Source organism: Canis lupus, chromosome 1 (assembly GCF_003254725.2).
Source record: "Canis lupus dingo isolate Sandy chromosome 1, ASM325472v2, whole genome shotgun sequence".
Lineage (NCBI taxonomy): Eukaryota > Metazoa > Chordata > Mammalia > Carnivora > Canidae > Canis > Canis lupus.
In genome coordinates, this window is record NC_064243.1 from 29618050 (window position 1) to 29640448 (window position 22399).

Here is a 22399-nt window from a genome sequence, read left to right on the forward strand (position 1 = left end):
GGCAATTCTGAGTAATTTTTCAGCCATCTATCATTGTGTGTAATTGTATATAACCAGAAGCACTAACAGTATTTTTATCACATTTTGGACCAGTTTTCTTGAGGAACTGTACAAAATATCCTCTGATATGTATTTCTTCACAAGAAAGCCAACCCTAAACACACATACAAGAAGTGAAGAAAGTGAAGAAAGCAGCTCTTTGTTGCCTACACTGAGGCTTAGGCCCTAGACCTTTTGCCAGGACACAGCAGAGCTGCTGGGAGGTCATTGATGGATTTTCTCTGGCCTTATAATATCTGCCCACTCCAGGCCCTCTCCCAAATAAGCCTACCACCCATGGTGTGCTTTTAGCTCCAAGTCAACCTCTATCTGATCCCCAACCATCCCCCATGTCCCCAAGTCAAAATGTCATTCATAACATCCTTGCATATAGAGAATATGGAGGTATTACCAGCAAGAGACCCTTTGCCCAGGAGGGTTGAGTAGAACAGTATAATTTGGAGTCAAAGTTTCTTTTTACTTTGTTCTTAAAAAAATATTTACTTGATTTTGAGAATAAGGATAAATTATTTTAGGGCAACATTAAAAAACAAACAAACACAGAAAAGAAAACCTTAATGTGAGTATGTATTAAATGAGGGAAATTGTATTGTGGAGGATTCCTTTTATATTTAGATATTATTATCAATATTAATCTAGATATTAATCCAGAGATCATGAGGTTTTTTAAAATACTTTTTTTTATTTACATAGAATAGAATTTAAAAGAAAATATTGGTTCATTAAGTAGAAATCTTTTACAATAGAAATGTAGGAAAAAGTATATTCATATGAAATAGGAAATGAATGGGAAAATATTCATTCAGGTAAAAGTTCCCTTTATGCATAAATTGGCCTATCTATGTCATGTTAACTGTCTCAATAGAGAGCGAAAAAGGATGGCTTCAGGATTGCTTCCATCTATAATGCTATCTTAAAAAAATTAATCCAACAATATTTTGTTAAATGCCTACCTTTACCTTGGCCCTTAAATGTTTATTTAGCTGTCTTAGAGCAATACAGATTGTCGTTGGGATGTTACCTTCAGAAATAAAGTTCTGCATTTCAGAGAGCCCTTTGTTCTATGCCTTTTCTTTAAGTTCCAATGTTTTGAGTGGTGTTGGGTGTTGCTTAAATTAGTTTACAAGTAAAATGTGAAGGAAGAAAGAATGGATAAACAAAGATCTCCTAATGGTGAACACTGCATCAAGAAAATATAAACACAACTTTCAGTGAGATCCTTCAACCATGAGCCATCTCATTCTCAGAGAGCTTTTGATTTCCATGTTGTAGGGCATTCCCTACCCCTTCAAGGAAGTTCCATACATCTCTCTTCACTTCTTGGACTTCTTCTGTCTAGCATGGGCTGATACATTTCAGCCACCACACAGTAACCAGTGTGAGGTGCCAGAGCTCCAATTTCAACAATTCTGTGGGCTCCTTCATATACCTTTTGCTCCTATACATAAAGAGGAAAAATAAGATGGTAAATGGTTCTTGGTTAGTCACTGATTTGCTCTATTTTTAAAAATATTTTATTTATTTATTCATGAGACACACAAAGAGAGAGAGCGAGAGAGAGAGAGAGAGGCAGAGACACAGGCAGAGGGAGAAGCAGGCTCCATGCAGGGAGCCAGATGCAGGACTCAATCCCGGGTCTCCAGGATCATGCCCTAGGCCAAAAGCAGGCGCTAAACAGCTGAGCCACCCGGGCTGCCCGATTTGCTCTATTTTTGATAAAATTAATAAGCTGTCCCTGGTCTCAGGTAGTAGTCGGGTTATAGAGTTTCTTCCCAGACACATCCTCCTTCCCCAGAGTCCTTGTTCAGAGCCTGATAAAGGGACAGGTCATTGTTATGTACATGTGACATGAGGGCTGCTCACTGGTTGACCCAGTGGCCAGAGTCTCTTTTTCAAGAATTTGGACTGTACAGTGAGGAGACTGGAGGAGACTTGGAAACCACTGTCAATATGCAACTTGTGGCCAGAGAGGTGGACTGGGATCCTTTAAGACCTGCTTCTCCATGTGTCCTTCCTTTAATTTCCTGCTTCTGCCTGTCCCTAAGATCACTTGGTACCTTCTAATAAAACTCCTCCCTTCCCCCCTCCCCTTTCCTATTTGTAACAGGTCGAATGGGTTTCTGTTCCTCACAACCAAAGAAATCTTGTCTTAGATGGACACTGAAAAGGAGCGTTCAATTAAGCATCAAACAAGGTAAAGGCACTGATGGTGGATTAAAATATTATAGCAATATTGGAATAAATACAGAATGCTGTGACCCAAACGCCGCTCAAAAAGTGTGTGTAAAATTCATAAAGATGAGTATTGTGGTCATCAAATGGAATCAAATATTGTTAACACCAATCTTTAGATATGCAAGCAAGATTAAGTGGAGACAAGTACAACAAAGGCACCATACACATGAGTTGTGATGATGATGCCGAGAGCCAATTGTCATCAATGAGGGTGGAAGTGAGAAGGAACTAAAAAAAGGTAAAGAAAAGTAAGAGGAGATTGAGTGGAAAAGAGAGGACATACTTTACAGCTAAAATGTTACTCAAATGAACAAAAGAAAAATACCAAACTTATCTATTCACCTGAACTTACCTTTTCTAGTGAATTATTAATTATAAAGACTCGGTATAGTAGCTCATAGTAATTTTCTATTGATACATTTTTTCCTTTTTGGTCTCTATATGGTAAACTTGGAGCATGAAGAATCACCAACAAAGACCCATTAACTTGGGTTATATTTATGATTGGAGGATCTATTTTTGCTGGAGAAAAATAGGAAAGTTTGACAAATCATTTAAAAAGTGTAATATTTCACATGGACACATTGTACATAACAAGTCACTATTAAATTCAGAGATTTGGCAGAAATCATTATGAAAGGATACTGCTGACACCTGAAATATGAATGTCTGTTTCTTTAAAGATCATTTTTTTCTTTGAAAAGACAGATACCTTCTGATTCAGCTTTAAGAGGATATTTTCAATCATTTCCCCAGCCCATAGTGATTGTTTTGGGAAATGAAGCGTGAAAAGTTATTTGGAGATCTTAGAGTAGGACAGATATTTTGTAGTTTCTTAAAGTTGTAATATTTCAAAGCAGCTTTAAATCATTTGAAGATAAATTGTTATAAAATTCATTCAACAGGGGCAGCCCTGGTGGCTCAGTGGTTTAGCGCTGCCTTCAGCCCAGGGTGTGATCTGGAGACCCAGGATCAAGTCCCACGTCGGGCTCCCTGCGTGCAGCCTGCTTCTCCCTCTGCCTGTGTCTCTGCCTCTATCTCTCTCTCTGTGTCTCTCATGAATAAATAAATAAAATCTTTAAAAAAATTCATTCAACAGGATTATATTATATGCAATAAAATAGTGTGGGAAGGATCCAGAGAGAGAATTAACCAAATCATTAAGAATTAGGAAAGAAAATTAGATAAATTGTCACTTTAATTTTTCTCAGATTAACTACAGTAGTTCTAGGTGGAATTAATTATCTAATGGATATTGTTGTCTTCTTGGTTGGTATTCATTACATGTTTTCAGTTTTTAGTTTCATATCTTTTATAATTCTTGAAAATTAACTAAGAAAGATAATAGCTAGGCAGCTAGATAGCCAGATAGTACATAAAAAGATGTGTAAGCTTATCTTCTGGAATTGCAATTCAACATTTGTTAGAATTTATTTTCAGGGATCCCTGGGTGGTGCAGCGATTTGGCGCCTGCCTTTGGCCCAGGGCACGATCCTGGAGACCTGGGATCGAATCCCACGTCGGGCTCCCAGTGCATGGAGACTGCTTCTCCCTCTGCCTGTGTCTCTGCCTCTCTCTCTCTCTCTCTGTTACTATCATAAATAAATAAAAATTTTAAAAAAAGAATTTATTTTCAGACCTGTCTTCCAGTCCACTGATTCATTATTCAGCCATGTCTAAATTGATCATTAAATTCCCATATTAAATTTTTTTATTTCAGTTATTTTTTTTTCATTTTGATGAGCTCTATTTGGGTCTTCTTCAATCTCCCTGGCCCCCCCAAAATAATATTTTGTACTTTGCTTGTGCTTTTATTTCCTCTGTTATGTCTTTAAAGTTATTTATTTTGCTATGTGCCTTCCCTATTATAAATTCTTGAAAGGCTAGTCAGGTAGATGATGGTTTCTTACAAACTAGCTTAAAATGATCTGCCCCTTTGTGTTTTTATTGTGAGCACATGTCTAAAGTTGACAATTTTTTTTTTTGGCTTTTGTTTGAATTTTTTAATTTTTCTTTTTTTTTTTAATCAGAAGAAACATGGAACATAGTCCTCTACCAACAGAAATTGTACAGCTGAATTCCCTGTGCTTGAGGAAATTGCAGGGGTCAGAATGACCTGAATGCAATAGATGAGCCTCACCCTGAGAGAACTACCTTCATGATCATGCTATCTGTCCTGCCAGGTAAGTATGAATTTTTAAATTTTAAATAAACTTTTATTGACCTGTAAGATAGATACTGACAAATAAATAAATCATAAATCAATGGTTCAACAAATATTTAAAAATACACACTCCTGAATAGCTGTAATCTAGATTAATAAACAAGACATTTCTAGCAGCCCAGAAATTTCCATCATGTTCTCCCCATTACTTAACCCCAGAAGATAACCACAATTGTCCTGACTTCCATCTCTATAGTATTTTTAAAACTATTTTATTTATTTATTGAGAGAGAGAAAATAAAAAAGCATGTGTACTTGAGCAGGGGGAGAGGGAAAGAGTGAGGGAGAGAGAGAAAATCTCAAGCAGACTCCATGCTGATCATGGAGCCCTATATGGGGCTCGATCCAATGGCTCCAAGATCATGATCTGAGCCAAAATCAAGAGTTGGACACTTAACTACTGAGCCATCCAGATGCCCCCATATACATTAGTTTTTGAAATTACACAATATACATTTTTTGTGTCTGCCTTCTTTCATTATATATATATGTATGTATATATATGTATATATAGTGAAATTTCATATATATATGAAATTATGAGCTGAATTGTGTCCCCTGAAATTTAATAAATTGAAGCTCTAACTCCTAATATGTCAGAATATGACTGTTTGGAGATAGAGCTTTTAAAGAGGTAATTAAAATAAAATGAAGTCATATTGGCTTCGTGGATAACGTGGGTGGGCCCTAATCCAATATGACTGGTGTCCTTATAAAAAGACACGGACATGCATGAGTACAGAGAGATGACCATGTGAGGACACAGAAAGAAAGCCAAGGAGAGAGGCCTTAGAAGAATCCAAACCTGCCTTTACTTTGGCCTTGGACTTCTGACCTCAGAACTGTGGGAAAATAAATTTCTGTTGGTTAAGCAGGTGGTCTAAGGTATTCTGTGACAGCCATAGCAAACTAATATATATATTTTTATATATTATATATATATATACATATATACGTATACACACATACATATATATTCATCCATATTATTGCCTGTGTCAAGAGTTTGTTCTTTTGATTACTATGTAGTATTTAATTGTATGAATATCATAATTTATTCACAGACTTAGGTTTTTTTATATAGTTTTAGCTTTTATAAAGATTTCTTTGTTTCAGTGGACATACCAGTTTATATTCCTTTAGTGGTATATGAAAGTTCCTATATTTCACATTGTAACAAGTGACATTATTCTTTTTAGAAATTTTAATTTTGGCCATTCTGACAAGTGTGTAGTACCAATTCATTGTGTTTCTATTATGTTACCAATTCATTGTTACCAATTCATTGCATTTCTCTGAAGACTAATGGCCATTTGGATGTCCTCTTTTGCAAAGAGCTGTTCATGTCTTCTGCCTATTTTTTAATTGGTTGTCTAGTCTTCTTAATTTGTAAGAGTCTTTATACATCTGAACATCGTCCTTAATCAAGGACATTGTAAACAACTTCACTCTGTGACTTGCATTTTCATCATTTTAGTAGTATATTTTGATAAACAGAAATTCTTAATTTTAATGTAGTCCAACTTATCAGTTATGTCCCTCAGCATTAGTGATTTTGAAGATCTGCCTATCCCAAAGCCATGAAAATATTCTCCTGTGTTATCTTATGGAATAGTAGTCAGCAAATATTTTCTGTAAAGGGACAGATAATAAATACTTCAGGCCTTTGAGCCATATGTGTGTCTGTTGTAACCACTCCATTTTGCTATTGCTTGCAGTATAAAAGTAGTTACAGGCAAAATGTCAATGAATGGGTGTGATTACGTCACAATAAAATATTATTTACAAAAATAGAAGCAGGTACTTTGGCCCACAAGCTACAGCTGCTGAGTTTTATTGTTTTCATCAGCCAGACTTAATTTTGTAAATGGGCAATGTAGGGGAACAAGATTTATTGTTTTCTTTAGCCTCATTTAGATCACAGTGACTCCACTGAACTCTACTGTGGACACAAATCAAATGACCATATATGTGTTGTGTTGCTTCTGAACTCTGGTATTTGGTTTTGCATCTGCAAGCTATCCTGTGGCACCATCAACCTGGTACCACCTCAAGCTGATGTTTTTCTGAAACACAAAAGTTGGATATATTTGAATCTCAAGCCTTTATGAATTTAGGAAACAGTTGATTGCTAACAGAGTCGAGACAGAAACGTACACCCTCCTCTGTTTCCTTTCTTGGAAGGGTTTCTCCTAGTCTGCTTTTTTATTTATAGGGATCTTCCAAGTGTATAAGACTTTGTGAGAGTACCAGTTGTAACTCCTCACTTTGTGCTGGCCTACACTTCATCTTTTGCCCTGGGAATGGCTGTTACTATTCAGGGTCTAATTACTCAGTTGGGAAAATCCTCTCAGGACAATAAGTCTTCACCTTGTTTATTCTCTGGTTTCCCCTCTGGTTTCCACCTACTTTGTTTTGGTTCCTGGAGATTTCCTTTACTTTCTTTCATATTCCTCTGCAGGGTTAAAGGAATGTGTAATGTTTTACCAGACTTTGTAAGCATTTTAGAAGAGGACAGTTTCTACCCTCACAATCTCCCACCCCCATCTCACCCCATTTAATCTGAAGCGAAAGTTGTTAATTCACTTTTCAAATGTCAGAAATTTTGCCTAATTGCTTGAAGATGAAGGATTTCCCCTTTGATTACACTTTAATTTTGTGAAGTAGTTGGTATTTAATCCTCTTTGTGATTTCCGTGCTCCAAATTCTTGCAAGCTGAGAAGAATGAGTTATTGTTTAGATTTGTAGGCTAGTTTAATGAATGTTTAATTTTCTCCTGGATAAAAAATGTATTTCTAACATTCTTGTCATATATCTAGCACAAAAAAAAAAAATCCGCCCTTTTTTAATAATGTGACTCAGAGTTTAGACTTACTTCAATTGGCAGACATTAGTTAAAGAATGAATACTGGCAAGATTAAATACTACTATATATATTTTTTCACTAGAATATTTATGTGTAAACTGACCAATCCTTATCCCTTCTGGCCCAAGTTATCATTATTGAAGAATTTTCTTTTAATTATGTGCATGCAAAACCTGTCCTTTGAATGTATACCTTCATTATCTTAGATTTGGTTTGGTTCCTTTGTGTTGACACTGAATCTTAAATACAGGTGAAGTATATATTTCGAATATTGGCCTAGAGTACTAGTGAGCCTGGCTGCAGGCATCACAGGAGCTCCCTGCGTGTGATCTAGGATGCTGAGCTTTGTAACTGAGTGACCATTCTTGACCTACGCACTGAATTGTGATTGTTACAATGAACAGTTTAAGATTACTTGACCTCACAAGGCTATTTTACTCAACTGCTTTCTCTTGATACATTCACTCCCCGGAGCATTCACAAATATATCCTCTAGCTTTCTCCTACCTTGTTGGCTATTTCTTTTCAGTCTCCTTTTGAGATTTATCTTCCCTATTCAGGCATCCTTTGTTGGGATTCTTTCAACACCTGGCCTTACACAGCACTCCTCATCACTTCCTGCCTAGGCAATCTTATCAATGCCCATTGTACTATATGTAAATGACTCACAAATGTGTGTCTAATAGAATCCTGGATCTGCACAGAGATTTCCCTTGGATATCTGAAAAGCATGTTAAACTCAACATAGTCAAAATTAAATTATGATCTTCAATTTCTAATACTCTGTACTCTGTCAAATTGGTCTTTTTCCATCAAACCTCACCAAAAAATCTCAGTGATTCATCTAATTATGGAAGCCGTAAGCCTGGAGGTTGTCTTTGACATGTCCTTCTTCTTTATTTCTGTATGTGACCTGTCACCAAGCCCAATTATTCCTACCAAGTATCTCTTCAATGATAAATTTTCTATAGTCCTTCCCATTATCCTAATTCAAGCCAAATCCTGACTTACAGACTGTTATAGGAATTCATTAACTTACCTACCTGTATCCAATCTCTTTTTTTTCTGATCTGTGCTTTCAAATATAGCCAAAGTGATCTTTTCAATACGCAAATCTGATCATGTCATCCCTGACTAAAATTACTTTGTATTTTTCCAGGGGTGCCTGGCTGGCTTAGTCAGTTAAGTGTCCGACTCTTGATTTCGGCTCAGGTCATGATCTCAGGGTGGTGAGATCAAGCCCCATGTCCAGCTCCATGCTCAGCAGGGAGTCTGCTGGAGATTCTCCTCCTCTGCACCTCCCTTCACTCATGTACTCTCCCTTTCTCTCTAATATAAATAAATAAATCTTTTTTAAAATTACTTTATATTTTTCTGGAAGAAATCATAACTCCTTAATAGAAAACTTTCATTCCTGATCTATCTCTCCAGTCCCATCTTATTCCACAGTCCTCTTGCCTGCTCTTCTTTACCATGCATCTATCTTTCAGTCTCTTGTACTTGTCCTGCTTCCTCCTGTCAGAGGGCCTTTGCCAATGCTATTCCCTTATTCCCTTTGCCTGGAAATCTTCCAACTTTTTTTGTCTAGTTAACTGTTCATATCATATCATCTTTAGATATCAGCTCAAGTGTCATTTCCCCAGAGATGCTTTTCCTACATCCCTAACCTGGTCCCTTCTTGTCCTTGTCCAGGGCTGTCTTAGCACTACTGATCTCTTTTGTACCACCTGCATCATGCTATGTTTGTTTGTATTATTATTTTATTAATGTCTATCTTCCCCTATTAAACCAAAATCTCTCTATGAAGAAAGAAACTTCTTCGTGTTTGCTGTGCTTACTCCTTTCTCCCCACGACCTCGTATAATGCCCAGAGCATAGTAAGTGTTTCATATATACTTGTGGGATGAATGGAGCCAAGGTGATGAATTAATCTGACCTTAAGTCATTCCATTAGAAAATCAGGCCCACTCGAAACTCCACAGCTATTTTTAATTCAAGAAAATATGGTCTTAGGTAATACCAAAATCATACAGAGCTCAAAGGCTACTTCAACTTAAGAAGTTTTTTAATGTTGCTTTGTCTTTAAATAGATACCAAGAGCCAGACCCCCTTAACCTAAAACCACACCCCAGTGTTCAGAAACAGGTCTCAGGTGAGTCAGTGCAGCCAGTTGATTCATTAGGCCTGTATCAGACTCTAGGAACATGCTGTCTTAATAGGATGTCATGTTTTTCAAAACATTTTTTGTTGTTGTTCAGAAAGCCTCAGAACTTGTGGCGGGAGAAGCTTTCCTTAGCTGGAGCTAAGGAAATAGGCAAGTGGGCCAGGGCTCTCACTATCCCTTCAACAAGAGTGGCTCCAGTTTTGACTGTGTTACACATTCCTTTCTTATTCTTCTTAAGAGGTCCAGGCAGAAGGCTTTCTTAGTTCTGGGATTTTTTTTTTTTTCCATTCGTGGTATAGTCATATGAAAAGAACTCAAACCTTTCTTAATGCAACATCATCTAAATTAAAATCTAACTGAGTTGAAGCTTCAGCTCATCTCAGCCTATGTCTTTGGCTAATCTTACCAACTAGCCTATGGATCACACTCAAGAAAGCTTTGAGGAATAAATTTGAACTTGACCCCATTTCTACGCTTGAATATAGTAATTAAACTACTCTGCAAATTCCCCTCACTGCTATATACCAGCTTAGTCATACAGTCTCCTTTTCCTCAACCAGAGAATTGTTGGTGGAGTGTATTTGGGCTGAATCTCAAATTATTTCAAGAAATACTGTGCAGAATGCCATAGATTTTTCGCTCAATCTCCATTCCACTCTCCTACTAGCTGAAGACTTGCAGAACTAAAGATGGCCTTTTCTAAATTCCAAAGCATCTAGCATTCTGGGAATGAACTAATTAGTTTGGATTTAATTGGGCATTGCACTAGTTAAATCACTAGGGTGAGATTTGGAAAGCAAGTGAAGAAATAATGCTACCGGTTTTATGATAAAATTTCTTTCATCGTTCTCCAGAGGGTAATTAGGAATTTGAGAAAGCTAAGTACAGACTCTGGCCAGTAATGGGACCTTGATTCTGAGTGGATGATAACCTCTGGGGATTCAGAATGCCTCTTATAGTGCATTCTTATAGTGGTCAGGTAATAAAAGTAAATTTAATAAGATATACACAACAACTGACAGAATTCATTTCCATTCGGGTTTCCTGGTCTGTGACATGGAAGTTATTATGGGATGAAAGGCCAAGTGGAATCCATGGAATTTCTCTTTTGAACAAAATTTGTCCTTCAAAAACAGCTTTCAAAGTGCAAGGATGGGATGCCTGGGTGGTTCAGTGGTTGAGCACCTGCCTTTGGCTCAGGGTGTGATCCTAGAGTTCCAGGATCGAGTCCCACATCAGGCTCCCCGCATGGAGTTTGCTTCTCCCTCTGCCTGTGTCTCTGCTGCTCTCTTTCTGTGTCTCTAATGATTAAAGAAATAAAATCTTAAAAAAAAAATGCAGGGGTAGAAGATGCATCACTTCTCCACTTAACTCATTTATTTGAAGTACGCTTTCCTCTCCCAAAAAGATGGATCTTGAATAAATACAAGGGATAATTGTAAATATACTCAGGTGGTGACCATAGGGTATTGGTATTCAATTACAGTGTCTATGTTCTGGAGCCAATCAATGTAGCTATTGACTGGAGAATTTTTTCCTTCCTTTGTCCAATAATTAGAAAGCATCAGAACAATTTCCTTTCACTTGGCTTTCATTGTCATCTGGATCTGTCACAGATAGTCTACAGAATCTTTAATCTTTGTACCACAGGATATCTTGTTGGTCCACTGAATTTATCACATGATACTGAATGAACTTGGTATACCTAAAGTCCTGTAGGCACTGTAGATACTTTAGTAAGGTACACTGAAGCAGAATGTTGGATTTTAAATTTCCTCTGGGGTTTATTGAGACATTTCCTCTCAAGTGAAAGGAAAGTTGCTTCACTTTGCATCCTCAGCTGCTGAGAAAGATTCACTAGATTTGTTGGGCCTGTATGTATTTTGTAAGACACATACCACATTTAGTTGTGTTACCCATTTGCAAAGCAACCCATAAGATTTTCAGCTTTGAGAAGGACCCAGACTAAATGACAGACTTCTTAATTAGTTCATGTTGCAAACAAGCAGCTCAGCCACTTGTCTTTTATGATCCAAAAAATCCAACAATCTTCAAATTATCTGTGGCATATCAGGATGCTATTTAGAGACTGTGTAAATTCTAAGTCCACGTTTTTTGGGAAAAAAAAAGTCATACCCTCTCTAGAAAATAACTATTAAAAAATAGTTTATTTTCTTTGGAGAAAAAGCTCCAGATTTCCTTGTTACTGAGCCCTGATTAAAAAAAAAAAAAAAAAAAAAAAAACTGAATACTTGAATTAAGGGATATCAAGGAGCCATGTGACCTGAGTTTCCTATCATAAACTGGGTGTTCTCTGATACATAAAGTCATAAAATACACAAAAACATGCCAACATTACGTGGAAATGGATTATAGGAGTCCAGCCTCTAGCAGGTCTAAACATCAAATTAATTTACGAAAGTAGGTGGTTTATCCTCTCAGTGCAACTCAGTCTTATTACTTCCTCGTCTATAGTTGGCATCTTGAAGAATCCCTTATGACTACTTAACATAAGGGGGGAAAAAAGAAGCCTGATTTCCAGAAGGTTCTGCATGACATGATGGTGCTGGCCAGAAGTGGACTGCTAATAAACACATGAAAAGATATACTCAATAGCATTAATCATCAAGGAAATGCAAATCAAACCCACATGAGATACCACTTCATACTGACGAAGACAGCTGTCATCAAAAAGTCAGGTAAGGAGGTGGAGAAATCAGAACCCTCATATACCGCTGAAGGGAATGTACATTGTTGCAGCTGCTTTGGAAAATAGTCTGGCAGTTCCTCAAATGACTAAACACAGAGTTACCATGAGACCTAGGGATTTCACTCCTATGTATATACCTAAGAGAAATGAAAACATTTGTTTACCCAAATGTTTATTTGAGCACCAAATGTTTTTTTTTTTTTTTTTTTTTTTTTTTTTTTTTTTTTTTTTTTTTTTAAATAAATTTTTATTTATTTATGATAGTCACAGAGAGAGAGAGAGGGGCAGAGACACAGGCAGAGGGAGAAGCAGGCTCCATGCACCGGGAGCCCGACGTGGGATTCGATCCCGGGTCTCCAGGATCGTGCCCTGGGCCAAAGGCAGGCGCCAAACCGCTGCGCCACCCAGGGATCCGAGCACCAAATGTTTATATGAATGTTTATAGGAGCACTATTTATAATAGCCAAAATGTAAAAACAATTTAAATGTCCATCAACTGAAGAATGGATAAACAAAATGTGATGCATTCACGTACTGAAATATTATTCAGCCACAGAAAGAGGTGAGGTACTGATACACGCTACATGAATAAACTTTAAAAACATTATGCTAAGTGAAAGTGGCCAGTCACAAAAGACCACATATTATGTGATTCCATTTATATGAAATGTCAAGAACAGGGAACTCTATAGATACAGAAAGTAGATGAGTGGTTGCCTTGGGCTAAGGCGCTGGAGAAATGAGAGAATATAAAGGTGACAGCCAAGGGGTATGGTGTTTCTTTATGAGGTGATGAAAATATCCTAAAACAGATTGTAGGTGATGGTTGTAATATCTATTAATAAACTGAAAATCACTGAATTGTTCACATTATATAGGTCACTGAAAGGGGTGTCAATTATATCTCAATACAAAAACTTTATGTGGAGGCAGTGAAAGCCTATTTCCCCATGCTTGCTCCTTAGGCTCATGAACAAAATGACTTTATGAAAGGGATGGAGACTATATATAGACTCTACAATATGAATTTCCTTTTGCCAAGGCTGGACTGACACTATTGAGAGTCCAACTTCCCTGTAAGGAGGATCAATACTGCACCCCTAGGATAGTTCACTTTATATAGTAGATATTTTTTATCCCTTCTAACAATGAGGGGACAAGAGACAGTGGAATAGACATTTTTTTTTTTGGAATAGACATTTTTGTAGATTTGTTATAGATTTGTCTTCTCTACCTCAGTGCTTTTATCAGCAGTGCCCCTGACCACCTCAATGTGAATGTAGTGACTATCTTATTCATGAGCATAATACTTGATGATACATTGCTTATGAGAGTAGAACCAAGTTAATATGGAAGAGGTGAAGTTAGTCTCATACCCACAAGAATATTTGGCCTTCCCATATAGCCCATCACTTAGAAATTCCAGGCTTTATCAAAAGATAAAGTGGCTATTTGAAAACTCAGTTTGAGAGACAAGATCTGTCAAAGTTGTATATGAACTGATATATGCTCTAATCTTGTGACCAATATATGGTGCTATTTCTTTCACAGACAGCATTCACTGGTTTAGGATATAAGAAGTGGAAGTTGGAGGGCTCACTATTCTCACTATTAGACATGGTGAACGACTCATGAAATGGTTTGTTTTCCACATACTTGATTATAACAATAGGTTCAAAGAACTGGAAGTCAAAGCTGCCTCCTGACTGGAGCTCTTCATGCCATTTAACCAACAAGGAGAAAACGAGGTCCTTGTGTTGTCCGGGGGAATTGGCTCTGAGTATCAAGGGGAAGAAGAGTTGCTATATATACAACAGGACCAAGTAGAAGTATGCTTCGTAACTCTGGGGTGCCTCTTAGAGCTTCTATATTCTATGATATGTCAGATTATGCTAAACTAATACAAGAAAGACCAAAAGGACCCCAATTCCTCAAGAGTGAAGAGCTAAAGTACTAGCTGGAAAGAAAGCAAATGTTGAGTTAATACTGAGAGAAGTTATAAATATTAACTATGGCTTCATGACTAGTGGTGATTATGAAGACTGCAGTAAATATCCATATTTTCTTTGTTTTGTTATGCATATCTTTATACATTTAAGACTTCTTTTTCTTTTTCCCTTTTGTCTACTATTTTACATGGTAATGGTTTATTTTATAATTTACATTTTAGATTATTCTAGGATTATGATTAATTTAGAAAAAGAATGTAGGTCACTGAGGAATGGATATAAGAGTAAACTTCTGGCTTCCCCTTTGGGGAGATGATAAAACGTCTTAATTTCCTCAACAGAAAATCCTTCTGAGGAATATTTCCAGGAACTTAACTCCCATGCTCAGGAAAGGACTCCTTTTCTGTTATCTGAAACTACTTTTCTTCCTAGGAGGTAGAAGTCTGGCAGCAAGCTACAGTCAGATGCAGCAGAATATGAACACTGACTTGGGTTGTGCAAGCCATGAGACCCGCCCAACCACTGGAGCCTCAGTGCCTTGGTTTCATGGGCTACAAAAGAAGGATAACAAAAGCCATTTTCTAAGGTTGTTGTGAGAATTAGGTCAAACGAGATGATGCCATAGAGTTCAGCAAAGTACAGGGCCTGCTCTGTGGGACTACTCAGGGGGCAGGAAGAGCAAATGCAAAGAAACTCCATGGAACTCACTTTCCCACCATGGAGTGAAGCGCTGTGTCATGGTCCAGCCCGAGTGGATCCCAGCGGAGGTGGTCCTCACCCGCCCATAGTACGGTTCCTGTATATCTGATGTTTCGTTGGTAAGGTCACAAAAGCATTCTAGAATACCCCAACAGTCCTCTTTATTTTTCCATTGTCTCTGTCCATACCTATAAAGACAAAGATCTGAGAGTTATTTTCTTTTCCCCCATTGAAGGAGTCTTCCATTTTTTCAATCTATGAATTTTTCAGATTCATTGAGATTTGTCCTCTAGCATCAGTACCTCTGTGAAAGCTTCTGGCTACTCTCAAGTATCTTTAAAAAAAATTTTATTCTTGTTAATCAAAGCGTTATCTTGCTGAAAGATAAACCCAAGCCTGACACCTGTATCTGTATCTGTATCAGTAACAAAAGGGTTTTGGGGTTTTAAATACTTAGCAAAGTGTTTCTTCTGGTATGTGAGCCAACTTCCACTTTTGAGCAGTAGCTTCCCACATCATTAATGCTTCTGAGGTGTTGACCCTGTAGCTTTCTTCACTTCTCATCAGCCTGCTGTTGAGTAATGTGGCCAATTCTGAGAAGTCGCTACCACTTTTCATCCCAGGTATTGCTTACCCAACATATTTGGTCAGTCTTTTTGTCGCAAATTGAGCAGGGGTTGTCGTCAGGGAGTACTTAATCAGGAACTAGGAGGGAGGGAGGGGAACCTATGAAAAAAAGGTATGAGGGAAAGAGGCAGATAGGTTGACTCAGCCAAAGAGACGGGATGGTGTAACAGCAAAAGGGAAGATTAATGCTTCTCTTCTTTTTCTGTTAGAAATCAGACAGGATGCAATAAGATGATGGTGAGAACAGAGTAGAATTTAGAAGCTGGGGTGAAAGTCTGCCCAAAATATTTGTGGAAAGACTTGAAATCTAGCTTTCTAGCCATATAATGAGGAATATTTCTGGTGTCCGTCCTCTGTAAACTCTATGATGGCACCGTGGCATTTTACCAAAGGATATTATCAGAGCAGAACCATAACATATATTGAGCACAATTTGATGTTATTTCACTGTTATTTGTTGTTGAGACATTGTCTCTGCTAGCTGAATTTAGCTATAGTGGCTGGCTTCTCTTTGTAATGTGATACTTCATTTTTTGTCCTGTCTCAAATGGGACCAATATTAACAGTAGACCCACATGAATGGAATAGAACCAAAGTGAAAGATTTCAAAAATATATATCTGCACTGTGCTCTTGAGCACATAGATAGAGGAGAATGGATCCAAGTATTCTGAATCTCATATGAATTTGGGAACCCTCCTTAAGAAAAATAATTACAAGTATAAAATTTTCCCATGGGGCCCTAAAGTTTAATCTTCATTAAACAACTTCTCATCCACTTTTAACACTGGATCACAAATAGGCCCTATTTATGTTACCTAAGGGGAAAGTATATAAAAAAAAAACACAAAAGTCAATGCCTGCATTCTATGTGATGGAGTATCTCCAACTATGCACAAATCTATTTTTAGAATGGAGAAAGCTTTATCATAAAGATGTATAAACTTTACAGTTGCTATATAAAATATGTTGAGACAAGCAGCAGCAGTTAAAGACTGAGAAACTTCTGGAAATAGTTCTTGTGACATTAGCAAGAAGTTAATGGTAACATCTGAACTTGACCCCGTGCTAGAGAGACACAGATGACTTTGTGGAATAAAAATTGCTATTTTGGTCCACAGCTACATCTGATTTTCTGAATTTCAAATGAAAAATGGTGAATATAAAACCATAATATCTCCTGTCTCAGTATCCCTCAGCCAGCATTTCAAACTATGGAAGAGAAGGTGGAGCCTCAGTAAACTCCCAAAAATGTATGGGTGGGAAAACCTGTCATTTGCAAATCAGGAGCTTCTGTTTCCAGGCATCAACCTAGGAAAGGAATTGATCATATCTGAGTTTTGGCAATAATCCACCAGAAGCTGCTGAAGAGCACAGAGAGGAATGTGCCATAGCATGCTCAGATTTAAGTTCATGCTTACAGGAGTATTTGGTTTTGAAAAGAATTTTTTTCTAAGTTTTCAAAAATGACTTTTGAATTTAAAATACATTTTGTACACTCATCTCCATATGTCACACAGCTGCTTCTTCAGCTATCAATCGCATCAACTTGGTTGAGTACCTATTATGTGCTAAGCAATTTGCTTCCAACATTTATTAGATAGATATGTAGAAGGTCCACCATGTGCCAGGGTCCACTGTGAAGCCAAAGGCTCAGCCTGTAATGTCTTGGTCCTGGTTCTCTGAAGGATGAAGTATCTCCCCCACAGACTGCACCTCATCATGCATTTTGTGTCCCCAGGCAGAATTCAAGGAGACAGGACACTCCTGTTCCTACCTCTGCTTCTTCTTAACCCTTCTGAAACTGAAAAAAAGATCCTTACACTCCACTGCATACTAGAACATCTGATTCTAGTGGCCATCTCTGTCAGCTAGAGGAAGCTCAAATTACTTACATTTTATACTGCACAAAATAGACACTGCCGTTGCTGGTACAAGCCCTCCCAGGCTGCCAATGCAAAATGTTGTGAAAATTTCGAGACTGGAAATGTACTCTCTGAGGCTTCAGAGACTCATAGGCTGACTGAGTTTCTAAAATAAAAAGAGAAGGAAAAGCTTTGAACATTGACATGGGCACCATTGTTATTAGTAATACTTGGCAGTGTGATCCTTGCATAAGGATTTCCTAAAGCAGTTGCTGTAAGTGCAGTTGGGAGACCTGGAGCCCAGAAGTCAACATTTTGGATCTTGAATGTGAGGATTTTTATGCACGCTAAAGTTCCAGAACAACTGTGTCCCAGACTATAAAAACATGATATTCTCTGAGTCCATTCCCGAGTTCCAGATGGAGTAAGTAGCAGTGAAAAAATATTGTCCTCAGTCCCGCCCAAGATGGTGATGCAATGTAATGACCAACATGAGAAGCCCACACCAAGGCCACTTGCCCCCCTTCCTAGGAGCCATTATATTACTGCTACACTGAGGGGAAATTTTGCCTGGGATCAGTTTTGGTCCTAAGACCTCAGCACAGCACTCGGTTTCTCCTTTCTCAGGTTCTTGCTCAACTGCTGGCTGTTGCCTCGTTGGTCCCCAACCTCTCGCAGCAGACCTGGCTTTATTCCTCTGCAGTCCCAGTCCTGGCTGCACTTGCCAGCTTGCATCCTGGCTCCAGGAACTCAAGCAAAATTGCTGAGATGAATCCGTCCACGCTATCAAGGAGACCACCCAAGACGCTGTCGTGTTTCTGAAAAGAATCTCGACACTAATTGTGGCAGGAGAGGGGATCATTGTGTACCCGCACGGCTTGTGCTTTCTTCCTTTAATCACTGAGTGAGTGACCCAGTCTGATCTGCATTCAGTCCCCTGGAGGCAAGAGACGTTGACAAAATTTTATTCTAGAGTCTGAAGGAAACCAGAATACGTCACTCCAAAATAGGCCTCTTTGACAGAAAAAATAGTGTGAGCTGAAGGCAGTGAAGAAGCAACACATACAGGAAAACTCTCAATATCCTCCCCTTTGCCTGCCTGAAGGCAGGATTTAATTCTCCTTTTACTGGAGACGGACTTCTCAGCCCAGGACGGCACCAGAGGAGTCTGCACACAAACCTTCCTCCATCAGTTCCTCCCGTCAGGTCCTTGAGCTTACTACCACAGTTTGCCACCCTCGGAAGCCTAAGTGGCCCGTCGGGTCCCTGTAAACGTGTTGCTCTGTGTTGAAGCTGAATACCAAGCACCATGTGAGTGACTCTTCGCTTGGGTTCCTGCCTTGTGATGTGTGATGGAATGATTCTGTTTTCTCTTGTTAATCTGCCTTTTTGGTAATGAGTCCCAGCTGAAAGCCTAAGATGGGCAGGGGTGAAGAAGTTCTGCCTCCCAGCAAGTGTGGGGTTTCTGATCAGGGATAGGAAGTTGGGCAGAAGGAGAGGGCGTCAGGAAACACATCCTCATCATTTCCCGACTTCATCTTCTACCCCACCCCCCCTGACTCCAGGGTGGCCCCCTTCCTCCTGCTCCGCCACGCCGGGTGTGCTCCCACCTGCGGGTCCCTGCACCGGTCCTAGCTCTCCCCTGGAATCCCACACGCTTCATTTCTTTACCACCTTCAAGCCTTTGCTAAAAAATCTTTGAGAAGCGAGAACATACTTCTGAGCTCACAATCTCAGTTCTGAACATTCAAGCTTTGTTTTATTCTATTGAAGGGAGCTGTTTGGTTTTTGTTTGCTTTTATTTTTATTTTTTGGAACTCCTTCAGTGCATCAAATGGTGGTGTGTACTTGGAAAGAGTCTACTGCCACCATTGATTTTGCTCACCAAAATCACTACCGGATCTTGTCCTGTGCAGTACAGAAAAATTCCAGAAGTCTCAGGACGTGATGAACACAATTTCCTGGAGCCTGTGCCACCCCAGAGATGGTCAGCTCAATGTCCTTTATCCCCTCTGTCTCTGGATTTCTTCTCTCACTTTTGTAACACCACCACTGCTACCACCAATAATAGCAGATCACCAGGTACCAGCCACTGAGGGCCTGTACCTGTGTTAACTCACTTAATCTGCCCTACTCTTCTATGAAAAAGGTACTATTGAAGTCTCCCTCTGACAGACAAAATTGGTGAAGCGGATTTTGTACCAGGCACCTGACTCCAGAGCCTGCCTGTCACCCCTCCACTGCAGAAACCAAGAACAAAGCCTCTGGAGAGACGTGGAAAAAAAGCAATGAGCGTCTGAGGATATTCTTTCTCCTCCTTTTCATCTCCGCCTCCTCTGGCTGGCACTCACTGATCACTGAGCATATATGAACATGAAACATGTATCAGGCACTGTGTGGAAAGCTTTACACAGTATCCCATATTCATGACCACCAAATAAGGTAGGAATTTTTATTAGTACATTTTACACATGGGGAAGCTGAGCCTTCAGAACATTGTGGATCTTGCCCAAAGTTCCAGGCCTGTAGCAAGTAGAGCCAGAATCATTTTGTTAGTGCTTGAATTCCTGCTATATTTTGCTAAACAAGTCCTTTCTATTGCCAAGGACCAAAGGTATAGTCCACTTAAATTCACACCTTTCTTTCTTTCTTTCTTTCTTTCTTTCTTTCTTTCTTCTTTCTTTCTTTCTTTCTTTCTTTCTTTCTTTCTTTCTTTCTTCTTTTTTTAATTTTATTTATTTGTTCATGAGAGACACAGAGAAAGAAGCAAAGACATAGGCAGAGGGAGAAGCAGGCTCCTCGTGGGGAGCCCAATGCGAGATCAATACTAGGACCTTGGGATCATGACCTGAGTTGAAGGCAGATGCTCAACCACTGAGCCAACCTGGTGCCCCACAAATCCGGTTGAGCCAACCTGGTGCCCCACAAATCCACTCATTTCTGAAAGATGAGGGCTTGAATTGTTTTCATGTTATCAGTCTCTGAGCAATTGTATAGTCTTGGGAACATTTGTTAAGTCACGCTGACAGGTAGCTATCTTTCACTGGGGGAATGTAATGGCCTTGATCAGAGGTATCTTGGGGTGACAAGATATTCACTGCTCTTGAAAAGTTCTCTGTGAAGACCAACAGCAAATTCTCAAATGAAGTTTATGGTCTCCATTCTGTGCCAGGAACTGCTCTAAGCACTGAGTACATATTAACTCGTAATCCTCACGGCGATTTACAATCCCCATTCTACAGACTAGGAAATTAAGGCACAGGGTAGGTAAAGTCAATTGCCCTAAGTTTCCTAGATAGTAAATGGCAGATCTGGGATCCAGGCTCAGGTAGTCAGGCAAGGAGCCTGCTCATAACTACTGTGCTGTAGTTTCCCTGGAAGTTTCCTGAGCGCCTCCTCTTTAGCAGCTCCTTGTGAAGTCCACGTGGAGTTACGCAGGCTGCACATAGAAATTGACCCCATGTCTGTTCTGATCATTTCACAACAGAAGAAAGCTGAAAATTTGACAAAGCCCAGAAAAGCACTGGTGCCATTTCCAACAGCCCCTTGAACAGACTCAGATGACAAAATCATGAGCAATTAAAAAGAAGTGAAGCACTTACCTACTACAGCAGTCAGGAAGAGACTGAAGAGGAAGCCTAGAAAGCAGTGTTTAGGCATCATGGTTGGTGTGCGACTGTCAGGCAGCCAGTGGTCCCTTCACTGAGAGCACAGCTCTGGACAGAAGAGGAAACTGAAGAATCCTCATGCTGGACATCCCCTCGTGGGTTTAACCATGGTTCCCTGAAGCAACTATAATGTTTTTTATTTTAGGTTTATTATAAAAGTATAAAAATCCCTTCAAAAATGTTTGCCATAAGTCACTTCAAGGTAGAAGCTTATTTTTGTTGGGACTAGGACTTTGTTAGCCTTGAAAGGGCAAAACATGGGGATCCCTAGGTGGCTCAGCGGTTTAGCGCTTGCCTTCGGCCGGGGCATGATCCTGGAGTGCTGGGTTCGAGTCCCATGTTGGGCTCCCTGCGTGGAGCCTGCTTCTCCCTCTGCCTGTGTCTTTGCCTCTCTCTCTCTCTCTCTCTCTCTCTCTCTCTCTCTCTGTGTGTGTCTCTCGTGAATAAATAAAATCTTAAAAAAAAAAAAAAGAAAGAGCAAAACACTGAGGATTGGCAGATCAGAGGGCAGGGTAGGGCAGGAATTGTGCAAGGCATGAAAAGGTGAGGGAACAAAACAGCTCGTAAGGCCCTCAGGGAATCTAGCCCAGGGAGGCAGAGACACTGCCAGCCACCACCACTTAGCTGGCAAAGCGATTCTGAGAAATGTGCTTGCCAGTGGCAGCTATCTGGACTCCTGGCAGTGGTTCAAGCTGGTAGGATCTCTGGTTGATTCTTCCTTTTCCTCCCTTCTTGGAAGCTCTCTCTGACTAACTTCCTTGGTGTTTACCTCATGGCCTCCACACCCCCCTGGCTCTCCACTCGCCTCCCTGCCCTACTCATCCATCTGTCTTGCTAATCCTTGGTGGCCCAGGGCCGCAGTCACTAAAGTCTTCCTTTTCCATTTCCACCCTCCATTCCAGCCATCTGAAAGATTTTGAGCTGTCAAACTGAGTCCTTAAAAGGTTGAATGTGGAGAACAATAATTTTGAGCCACATCGTATCTTTTTCATATCTTCTTTGAAATCTGATCGAACTAGGTCATCTATGCTTCACCTATGATTCATTATATTCATTTTTTCTTACCAATTTTTAAACCACATGTTTGTAGAGGCACTATAATTGTACATGAAAGCACAAGAAGAAAGTAATATTTTTTTTTCGAATGAGGATTTTTAGGTCAAAAGAGGAAATGCCTCTGTAGTCTCTCTTAAGTTCTTGGTAGACCAGCCTGTGTAGTAAGTACTAGAGAGGGCTGCTAAGCAGTTCTCATTCATGCCTTCGCTCAACAACATTGAACAAACATTTGCGGCTGATTATTCTCACAGAAAGGGTGCAGCAGCAGTTAAGGTAG

At 39.3% G+C, this 22399-nt stretch overlaps 1 protein-coding gene and 1 non-coding gene across 3 annotated transcripts; both read right to left on the reverse strand.

The window, feature by feature from the left end:
* Positions 1 to 721: 721 nt before the first annotated feature.
* IL22RA2 (interleukin 22 receptor subunit alpha 2) lies at positions 722 to 21479 on the reverse strand. 2 transcript variants are annotated; one of them, XM_025422386.3, is made up of 5 exons: positions 21001 to 21479; positions 17429 to 17564; positions 14917 to 15095; positions 2648 to 2817; positions 722 to 1498 (listed from the first exon to the last, which is right to left on the reverse strand). In XM_025422386.3, the coding sequence occupies exons 1-5, from the start codon at positions 21059 to 21061 to the stop codon at positions 1349 to 1351; spliced, it is 696 nt and encodes a 231-aa protein (XP_025278171.1). In that variant the 5' UTR covers positions 21062 to 21479; the 3' UTR covers positions 722 to 1348. The 2 variants fall into 2 exon arrangements, with proteins under 2 accessions (XP_025278171.1, XP_025278172.1); XM_025422387.3 differs by lacking the exon at positions 2648 to 2817.
* On the reverse strand, positions 4324 to 4486 carry LOC112645679 (U1 spliceosomal RNA). The gene has a single exon (XR_003127187.1). It is a non-coding gene; the product is annotated as a U1 spliceosomal RNA (small nuclear RNA).
* Positions 21480 to 22399: the final 920 nt, after the last annotated feature.

What these genes read in the sequence shown, in the direction of transcription:
- IL22RA2 (XM_025422386.3), bottom strand. Translation starts at nt 21,061, where the DNA reads ATGATGCCTAAACACTGCTTTCTAGGCTTCCTCTTCAGTCTCTTCCTG. An exon ending in CTTCCTGACTGCTGTAGTAG is followed by an intron (nt 17,565 to 21,000) that starts GTAAGTGCTTCA and finishes TTTTTATTTTAG; the next exon opens with AAACTCAGTCAGCCTATGAG. An exon ending in TTAATAATTCACTAGAAAAG is followed by an intron (nt 1,499 to 2,647) that starts GTAAGTTCAGGT and finishes CTTTATGTATAG; the next exon opens with GAGCAAAAGGTATATGAAGG.